Source organism: Arachis hypogaea, chromosome 20 (genome assembly GCF_003086295.3).
Source record: "Arachis hypogaea cultivar Tifrunner chromosome 20, arahy.Tifrunner.gnm2.J5K5, whole genome shotgun sequence".
In the NCBI taxonomy this organism is placed as follows: domain Eukaryota; kingdom Viridiplantae; phylum Streptophyta; class Magnoliopsida; order Fabales; family Fabaceae; genus Arachis; species Arachis hypogaea.
In genome coordinates, this window is record NC_092055.1 from 127,319,783 (window position 1) to 127,330,336 (window position 10,554).

At 34.9% G+C, this 10,554-nt stretch overlaps 1 protein-coding gene across 2 annotated transcripts; it reads right to left on the bottom strand.

Moving 5' to 3' along the window:
* Positions 1 to 1,472: 1,472 nt before the first annotated feature.
* LOC112783971 (3beta-hydroxysteroid-dehydrogenase/decarboxylase) lies at positions 1,473 to 10,161 on the bottom strand. 2 transcript variants are annotated; one of them, XM_025827063.3, is made up of 12 exons: positions 9,745 to 10,161; positions 9,582 to 9,671; positions 9,345 to 9,478; positions 8,989 to 9,159; positions 8,265 to 8,390; positions 7,309 to 7,388; positions 4,247 to 4,445; positions 3,792 to 3,903; positions 3,127 to 3,301; positions 2,779 to 2,935; positions 2,436 to 2,502; positions 1,473 to 1,881 (listed from the first exon to the last, which is right to left on the bottom strand). In XM_025827063.3, the coding sequence occupies exons 1-12, from the start codon at positions 9,974 to 9,976 to the stop codon at positions 1,736 to 1,738; spliced, it is 1,689 nt and encodes a 562-aa protein (XP_025682848.1). In that variant the 5' UTR covers positions 9,977 to 10,161; the 3' UTR covers positions 1,473 to 1,735. The 2 variants fall into 2 exon arrangements, with proteins under 2 accessions (XP_025682848.1, XP_072086076.1); XM_072229975.1 differs by having other exon boundaries at positions 9,345 to 9,470; positions 9,745 to 10,114.
* Between the last annotated feature and the right edge of the window lie 393 nt (positions 10,162 to 10,554).

Below are 10,554 nucleotides of genomic sequence, written 5' to 3' on the forward strand. Positions count from 1 at the left end.
AATTTCATTATTTGTAACTGAAAATTTTTATAATTATTATTATTATGACACTTTCAATGTATATTTATTATATTTAATTAGTATTCTATGTTTTAATTGAATAATAATAGATAAGAATTTTTTTTTATTTTTTTAAATCGTTTACTAAAAGATGATTGATTGATTTTCAAGTTTTGTCAAATAAGTAAAATTGCTCAATGACATCTTTAGAAAGAAAAATATGACTTAAACACAATATAGAAAAACTTAGGTATCAACTTTTATATAATAAGAATAGATAGGGCACAATAATGCCGTTTGATCCATATAGTCAACTGTTCATACTTTGACCCACTACTTAGCCAGACCCAAAGTAAGCAAAGTCTAATCAACAGACATCAGCCGGATCGACATTCGCCCGACCTCAAAAAAGGTCGGACGCGACGATGTTATATAAGCCCTACTTGCCCAAAGCAATAACTAACTCCTACAATCTCTTCTACTCATTTAGAAAGGAGATCTCAAAGACTTCTCTAACAAAAAGAAACGGTTATCCAGCATTAAAGGTGGAGCCATTCTAAAAACTGGTTAGTGACTTTACCTCTACTACTGTAAATACACTAACACCCTCAAATATACTCCGAATCCAATCTACTAAAAACCTGTCTAAAACCCTTATTAACTTAAGTATTGGAGTCCCTTGTAGGCACTACTCCCCACCTCCTCAGGAGGATTTCGGACGGATTCATTCCTGCAGTAGAAGACGTCGAACCTTTCAATAGAAAGCGTCTGTATATCACATTCAAGTCCAATTCATCCATTTCAGATAACTCTCGGAATACCAACCTTCAGACATGTATACGTATTATATCTGATTTATTTGGACCGTACACTAGCTCAAAAAAACATTACTTGATTTTATAAAGTCAATTTAGTTTTAATGAAATTTGGATAAAATATACTTTAATATAAAAATATGTTATATAACAATTTGTTTTCCCAAATTTGTTTTTATAAGGGAGGCTCACGAGTTAAATGGATAACAAGAACTCTTTTGGTTTCTTCACGCCACGGTATCCTTCAATTTGGAAGGCCGAAGACTAATACGTCACAAATCGAAATTCTATTTAAGAATTTGTTACTAACCAATGGATTGCTGTGTGAATAAAACAGAATTCAAACTCTTAACATTTGATTAAATAGACTAGTAAACTAACTACTAGATTAATCCAAATTGGTTAAACAGGTAACATTAACAAGAACTTAAATCTCCCATATTAAGAACCTAAGAATCAATTTGACATTAGAAATACTTTGAATATCAGAGCGTCTCACAACTCTTTCTATTCCCAGCTCATGGTTTTACAATTTTGCTCACAAAGTCATAATAAACATGGGTTTTAGCACAAATGATGAATATATCATTTAGATATTTAAACGTCTTCTACCAAAGAAATTAAAGATATTTAAATGCCGAAGCAATCAGATTAAAATAAAGAAACTAATCAAACTCTGCATTTTCTAGTCCAAGAATGCTACATCATGTCTCTAGTAGAGAAATTGCTACGCATTCTAATTTTGAATTCCAAACCAGCTTAAGAATTTTTAACAAATAAATACTAACATTTTATAGGTTAGTTGAATATAAATAAAAGAATCCCAGTATTGTACAATCATACAATGAACTCCACAGCATACACAACTTGAGATAGTGCTCATCCCCCTTATCCAAGAAAAAACCAGGGGTTACAAGCTATCACTCACTCTTCTTAGAAGGAAGGAACTTCCTTATGGCATCAGATTTCAACTTGCACCCAAAAGAAAGTGCTTTTATGAATAAGTCATCAATTTCTTCCTCCTTCTTTTCATAAATGTAGAAAGCAATAAATGCAGTGGTAAGTCCTGTAAATGACAAGAAAAAGAGAAATTACTATCATTATTCATTACCAATTTACCATCAAGGAACTGCAGATTCAAACACGTTAATATTACTTTACTCGCAAATCACATATATTTTAAAGGTTTTGCTAACTAGTGCCCTTAGGGCACTTGTTCAGATTACTTTGAATAGAAACTTCTAAAATTTTGTTCTTTAATAAATGCACAATAAGTAATGAAAAATTAAATTTTTTAGATTCTCATTTTTGAAGTGCATGATTGATGTTTTATGAAAAGTAATTTATATTTAGAAAGTATTTGTTTATTGTAATACTTAGTTGATAAGTAGGACCACTAGTAGGTAATTACCCGGTATGGGTATGGGTATGGCAGCAATTTAGAATTGCCTATGAATAGTTCACTCATAATAAACAAATACAAGTATGAAGCATGTAGTATGAATAGATTCAATCATTTTAAGTGGAGGCAAGTCTAGCAGTATAATTTTTTGTGCAAGCAAATGGTACATACATGTGCAAAATCTGTCAGAGAGAGAGAGAGAGAGAGAGAGCATATACCTATCTTATATAAGTTCTGAAGTGAAAATGCACCAAAGAAGCTAAGAAGGAGCGAAGAGAAAACAACCTATTGATCAAGGCAAAGATATTTCAGCGCACTAGATACTTGAGAAACTTTATCCTCAGTAAATTGAAGTAATCTGGATATCTAATTCTAATCCTCCCCATTATCAAAATCTAACATACATGAAATTTTGAAATGACAGTTCCAAAATTAAGGCCTTCACTTTTTCAGCAAATTTCACAACTTAAGTTGTAGATCACTAAATGCATCTTATATTATTCCATACGCATTGCAGCAGCAAGCAATGGCAAGGGGGAAAATGCAATGCAGTTTAGGTACCTTAAAGAATAGCATCCACTCGGTCCCTTGTGCAAGGGATTTCAAAACATTCATAGGAATATTCCATATTGATACCACGGAGACAGCAAGTTGATGTGACATGTCTTCTGATAAGTGAAACCAGGATTTGGGCATTTTCTGAACAGTGTACCCCAATCTTCATATACATAAGAGTACAAGAGATAGTTAGCATTTATCTTCCCATCGGAAGCTGGACTACAAAGCTTCAAAACAATCATCTTCATGGTTACAAATTATATATATCATTCACTATTGGGTGAGCTTAACATATATCAATATCATCATGTAATTGACAACTAAACACTGAACAGTAAATAGTATACGTACATCTTTGCCGGTAGAATCCCATGAATGAATAAAAAGATCGATGCAAACAACAGAAGCTTTGAGAGAGCAGTAATGAAAGTATTCCCGGGTGCAATGAAGCTTAAGTATATTGCAATCAAGACTAACAATGTGGTGAACGTTTGCTTTCTGTCCTTCCAAAGCAATGTGTCAGCAACTGCAAATAAGTACATCAGTTACAAGTTATAACCAATAGATAGATAAAAGTAAATTGCAAAATCACTCCCAGCACCAAACGGTAACTGTGTTGTGTTTGTATATTAAGTAAAAGCGATATGAAACCATTACCATTTAATAGATTATGATAATGGATTGAGTTAGAATACCTACTCTAAGTTGGAACTTCTAAGTTCCAACACTTGTTCTTTGCACTTTCACATCAATAAGAAATTACAAAGGTAAAATGCAATGCTTCATATCAACATAGACCTATATAGAATAGAAGTATTTCATGAAGACTGGCCCACGGGTATGAGGCTAAATGGCACATTAGCAGTCATGATTTCTCGAAGTTTATTTGTCTTTTGAAAATGAATATATGCCTTTCAGATTTCTTTTACAACAAACCAAAAACAGCATTAAACAAATCAGCATATCCAGAGTTTCCAATCAAATAAGTTAAATGGATTATAGTTGATTATTCATACCTCTTCCACTCCCAAGATATATTGAAGCTTTCGAGGCCCTTTCTCTTTTGGCCTTAAGTTGATTTTCAGCCCTCAAGTGTGAAAATGAATCAATCGTCCTCTGCAAACCCTCCTGTAGAAAAAAAAAATGCAATCACACTAGAAATGAAACACCAGGCAACAACTAGGACTAGCATCTACACTCACCACCATAAAAACATGAACCTTTGTGCAATAAAACACCATATATTTTACAAGTCAAATCCAATAGTTGACTTGAAGTTAATGATATTAACTCAATATTATCAATGAGTGGAATTACAGAATTGAACATTACTTTATTTTATCAATGTGCCAAGATTGCAAGGAATATAGATCACAAAGGATATACATAAACTTAGAAACTACACAAAGGTTCTACATAACAATAAACCAAAATATTCAATGCATAATAAAATCAAGAAATATCACAAAACCTTTAGCGTTACAATGGGTTCATATCGAAGGCGCTCCTTTGCTTTTGAGCAATCAAAAGTTCTGTTGCAAGATAGGAGTCTTACTCTTGAAGGTGTTAACTGAGGCACCTTCATACCATATGGACCTAGCAGCTTATATGTATACTCCACCAATAGTGCAATTGGCATGAGAACAAAGGCAGGGATCTTTATTCTTGGCCTGCAAACTAAATGAACTCAGCTAACAGATAAAAGGAATTGATAGAGCCATGACTATAGTTTTACAGTTTTTTGGTGGGATAAGCAAAACTATATCCCATATTTCTTTTCAATTTAACTATAAGAGAATATAGAAATTATTATTTATTAATAATGATAGAAAAGTAGAAACCAACATTCACATTAACATATAAAAGAAAAACCAGAGCAACAGTGAACAATCCCACAAAAAGAGAGGTCGCAGAAAGGAATTTTATCTGATTATAATTAAAAATTTAAAGGATACCAAATAACAGCTAAGATAAGATGAAAATTTCCAATAATCCCATATCCTTATTTAATAGCAACTTCAGACCTATGCTCAGCATAGGGTTGCACTTTCCACATTCTTGAACAAATAACATGTAGTTTTTGTCTGAGTATGTGGTGTCACAAAATTTTAGTGACAAGCTGATGGTTTGCCAGAATGGTTGTATTATTAACATGGCAGAGGTCATGTAGGATGAACAGCACATAGGGTGTTAAAAAAATCCGACCAAAAATTTTTGTACTAACTGCAAAATTATCCCGCGAGAGAGTTTGACTACCTAACATAGGGTGCTAATTATGGATTTGTGTGTTTAGCGAAAGGTGTGGAGAAGTAGACAAAAAAGGAACCCAAGGACTAGGAGGTGGCAAATGAAAGGTGACAAACAAAGAGACTAGAGGTAATGGAGCTAGAGATAAAGAATCATGGTGGGCGACAAGTGTGCAAGAGAAGGTAAACATGAAGAGGGAATGTTTTAAAGTATGGTTTTTATGCCGCAACGTGGAAAATCGGAATAAGTATAAGTCGGTTAAGAAGGAGACAAAAGTGGCGGTAAGTGAAGTAAGAACGAGAGTTTATTAGAGTTTTATCAATCTTTTCTTTGGGTATGTAAGATGGGAAGATGCATTTACAAGATAGTGAAGGGTCAAGAAAGAAAAAATATAAATTTGGATCAAGTTAAGTGCATTAAGGACAATAATGGTGAAGTTTTGGCCACAAACGAGAACGTCAACAAAAGATGTAAGAGCTACTTTCACAAGTTATTTAATGATGGACATGAGACTCTTTCGTGCTCAGGTTGGTTACAAACAAGGGAGGAGGACCAAAACTTCATTTACTATCAAAAAATTCGGGATTTTGAAGTTAAGGAGACTCTAAAAGGAATAAGAATGGTAGAGCAGTGAGCCTGGTTAATATCCCTATTGAAGTTTAGAAAAGTTTAGGAAGAAAAAGCGCCTGTTGGTTAGCTAAACTCTCTAATAATATTTTAAGGTCTAAGAGATGTCAAACAAATGGAGGAAGAGCATTTTAGTCCTTATCTACAAGAATCAGGGAAATATACAAAGTTGTGAAAACTATAGAAAGATCAAGCTCATGAGCCAACTATGCAGCTGTGGGAAAGGGTGATAGGGTAAAGGTGAAACAAGAGACTCAGGTTTCGGAGTTTGGAGTTTGGTCTTTATCCTAGTAAGATATACCATAAAGGCTATACAGTTGTTAAGGAGAATGATGGAGAGGCTTTGAAGTAACAAAAGAATCTATATGTGGTTTTTATTAACTTGAAAAAAAGCATATGATAGGAAGAGAGTAAGAATTACATATATTTACATAATTAAGGACATATACGATGGGATTACAATGATTGATGTGAAACCCAATATGGTGTAACAAAATAATTTTCTATTGGTGTATGATTACACCAAGGGTTATCTCTAAGCCCATATCTTTTCACACTTGTGTTGGAAGTGCTTACCACGCATATTCAAGAACTTGTACCATGGAGCACACCTTTCACGGATGACATCATCTTTGGGAGAATAGCAAGAAGAATTGAATGAGAAGTTGGACTTGTAGAGAAAGTACATGGTTCGCGCATAAGTCACACTAAGATGGAGTATATAGAATGCAAGTTTAGCAGCGGAAGGGGAAAGACTTACACAGAAGTGAAAATCGGAAAAGATACTATACCACAAGAGATTTTAGTATCTTGGTGGTGTTATTCAAGACAATGGAGAAATAGATGACGGTATAAATCATAGGATTTTCAAGGAGGTTGGTCAAAATGGCAGAGTGCTTCAATTTTTATGTGACAAAAAAAGTACGTCTAAAACTTAAGGGTACATTTTATCGCACTGCCATTAGACCATGTTGTATGAACAGAGTGTTGACCGGCAAAAAGTGAACATGAATTTAAATTCAATGTGACTCAAAGGAGTATGCTTCGATGGATAAACACTTGAGCAGTCATACGCGTATGGACGTAATAAGGAACAAGGATATGAGAGAAAAAGTTGGAGTAGCTCCCATTGTTGAAAAGATTGTGGAATCTCATTTTAGGTGGTTTGGACATGTGAAAAGAAGTCCAGTAGAGCATCTAGTGAGAATGGTGGATCAGATAGTAGATAAACCAGTTGTTAGAGGTAGACGACGACCTAAAAGGGCTCTACATAAAGTGGTCAAGCGAGATCTCTGTATAAACTATCTCACCGCAAACATGATACATGATAAGGCACAATGATGTTATTTGATTCATATAGTCAACCCTACCTAGTGGAATAAGGTTTTTTTGTTGTATATTTTTCTTATTTTAGCATAAGTATTTGATTAGGATTTAACTATTAGTCTACATTGTGATAGTAAATATTTCTTTTTGAGTATTTTCTTATTTGTATTTTTCGCAAATAATGGACCAATGCTAATTTTCATGCTAAATTGACATGAATTGAGAAACTTTGCTTTTACATCCAGAGGGTCACAATAAAAAAATGAGATCTTACATTCAAAAAATAGCATAAGCAAAATGAGAGCAAGAAATATCAAATGACTCATAGTATACCTTTCATATCCGAGACCTTCTAGAATAAGTGACATGAATTCCCAAAATTTTATAGGTTCCATATTTGTTATGAAATATGCCTACAGGAAACAGAGGGGGAAAAAAACTTCAGCACGAAAACACTACAGAAACTGCTAAATTCCTACCTAATCGTGCTAATAACCAAGGCTGCGTTTGTTTACAGAGACAGGACACTGAAACATGGACACTGAGACACAAAATCATGTTTCATAGAGGAGACATAGACAGAGACAGTGTGTCCAGAGACACTAAATTAGTATATTTTGTGTCCATCCTGACAGGAAGGACACAGGGACACTAATAAGGGACACGACTTATTTTTCATTTTTTTTTTCATTATTTTTGTTAATTTTTCATAATTATATTTTTTTATTATTATATTTTTCATCTCAAATTTTTTGAATAAAAAAAATGAGAATAAATTAGATTTTTATAATTTGTTCTAGTTTATCACCAAATAGAATACAAGAACACAAAATTTTGTGTCTCTGTCCATCAATGTCTTGTCATATCCTGTTCTCAGTATCTTGTCCTGTCCTGTTCTCAGAAACAAACGCGGCCCAAGTTCCTTCCCCACCCCCTCCTTCAGTATGCAAATGCCTAATGAATCTTTCATGAAATGAATAATTTGTTTAAATTAGAATCAAACTAACTAGGTCAAATATAATGTCTTTGCTAAAACGTATATTTTCTAGGTCTTGTCATTCACCCACCCAAAAGAAGAAATCTACCCTTAAATGTATCATCAACTCATCATCATGTTAGCAACTGTGGTTTCTAAAAGAATGTACACCTGCAAATAACTAACAACCCCTCGACAATAGAGCAGGATCATCATCACCACCTTCTAAGATGTCCATGTTTAATCTTCATTTACATAATTAAACAAATATTTATATACCAAAAACTGTAATGACAGAATCTTCCAAAGGTACCTCTCCTGCAGCTTTTTTTGAAACTTCCCCCTCTGAAGCTAGAGCTCGGTCAGCACATAAATGGGAATGAGCCACATTTCCAACATAAGTGAAATCATACATGTTATTGCCATCACCAATAATGAACTGTTCAAGAGAGAATTATAAATTAAAGAAATAAAGACTTGATGAAATTTTCTGGTAATAAGTTACATGTGCATACTGCTCTGTCCAAATCCATCTTTATTTCAGGAAGAACAATGATTTTCTATTATTTGCAACAAGCCAATTTCTTTCGATTCATGGATAATTTGAATCAGCAAGCTATGTCCCACTCAAGATTAACTGTCCAGATTAATTAGCTATTGAAGGAGAGTACCAAAATTTACTAGGACACTCATTACATATGCAGTGCAAAGCATAGCCTTCAGCAGAAACTCACATTAAGAGTCAGGAAGTATGACTGAGTATGCCATAGAATAAGCTACAGGGCTCCACAAAGCAGTAAAGTCAAGCTAATTGCTAACTGTTCTCATTCTGCTCAGCACAAAGGGGATAGGATATAAAAGCATAGAACAGACCTAATAAATATTAAGCCTGCCTAAATCACGCAAAAGCTACAAAAATGTATTCTATAGCCCATACTCAAATTGCTACATGAACACAAAGTACAATGATGAGGCCAGAAACAAAGTTACACACACAAAACCATATCTACAGAATTAGAAGGTACAGCAATATTTACCTTGGTTTTCCCTGCCTTGGCAGCATCAACTGACGAAGGCACCATCAGTCTATCACCAGGCCCAAAAATGCTACTAGGACGTAGCGAGCAAGTCAGGAGCCCACTAGTTCCATTAGCCTTCAAAACCAAAGCCTCACCCTGAGCTTTAGTGGCAGAATAATGATCATTATGCTGAAAGCAGTGCAAAACTCAGTTTAGGACCGTGCCAATTACATAAAAGAACAGGTTAACAAGATTGAGCAACATTTCAAGTCGCCAAAAATATAATATAAAATGCACCATCCACCAAGCCAGTATACAAAATGTATGCATTATCTCATGTTACAAGAAACATAGAGAGTAGTTATGGCAGGTACCTTAGGTGGATAGGGCATTGATTCCTTTCCATTATGAATTCCATGAACGCCATCAAATACAACACTAGATGAGCTGGTGTAAACAAGCCGCTTCACTCTAAGTTGAACACAAGCATCAATGACATTCTGTGTTCCTTGCGAAACAAAAATCTCAGTGTCAGTTACTTTTCTTTCAAACGTTCCATCAAACAGTTGGCATTCCATGAAGAAAAACGAACATAAGATTGAGCATTTTACCTTGGACATTGACAGAATGATGAAGCTGATAGTTGTTAATGGATGAGTTTGGAGCAGCCATGTGGAAAACAATCTCACAACCTTCCAATGCTGCAACGAGAAACGACGCCGTTAAACACCATACGTGTTGATAAACGACATTGAAGTAGTTAGGAGAGGTAACCTTTGAGGACGTGTTCCTCGTTACGAAGATCGAGAGAGACGTATTGGGCGCGACCAGAGCTCAAGGCTTGGCCTAGAGTCCCGAGTTGTTCGGACGGTTCGAGTTCGATAGTGGCTCCGAGATCGGCGATGCGAACGAAGTAGGTGTTGTCTTGGATCAACATTTCCACCAGGTGGCGGGCGGCGAAGCCGCGACCTCCGGTGACGACGCACCACTTGTCATCGACGGCCATAGGTGAGGTGATTGGATCGCAGATTCAGTTGGGGTGGCAGGCAACAGAGCAAGTGAAAGCCAAAACGTAACCAGCAAGGTTCTGAAAACCGACCGATCATTTAAGTTACTAGTTCATCAATTTACTAGTTCATGAATACAAAATTGGGAGGAATCGAAAATTAAAGCTTATTTAGATTTTAGAATGTTAAAAATTAGAATTTAGTCAATTTACTTAAGAGTTAAATTCTTTTTTTTTTTTTTTATGTGTTAGAAACAAGAGACTAAAAGAGTAATCTGAAAAGTGTATTATTGAGTGTATCCAAAGGTACAATATACAAGGGGTGTTTATAGGTGCTAGATGAATCAAAGTAATAAAGGCATAGAATCCTACAATTAATATACAGATATACTATATAAATATAGACGATACTAATTGATCTAAATTGATTCTAACAATTCTCTAATATCCCCCTCAAACTCAAGTGGGAGCTAAGGATACCAACTTGAGTTTGGATAACAAAGTTCGGAAACGAGTCGGGTGATGAGCTTTCGTGAAGATATCAGCAGTCTGATCCAGTGTTCCAACAGCAATGAGAC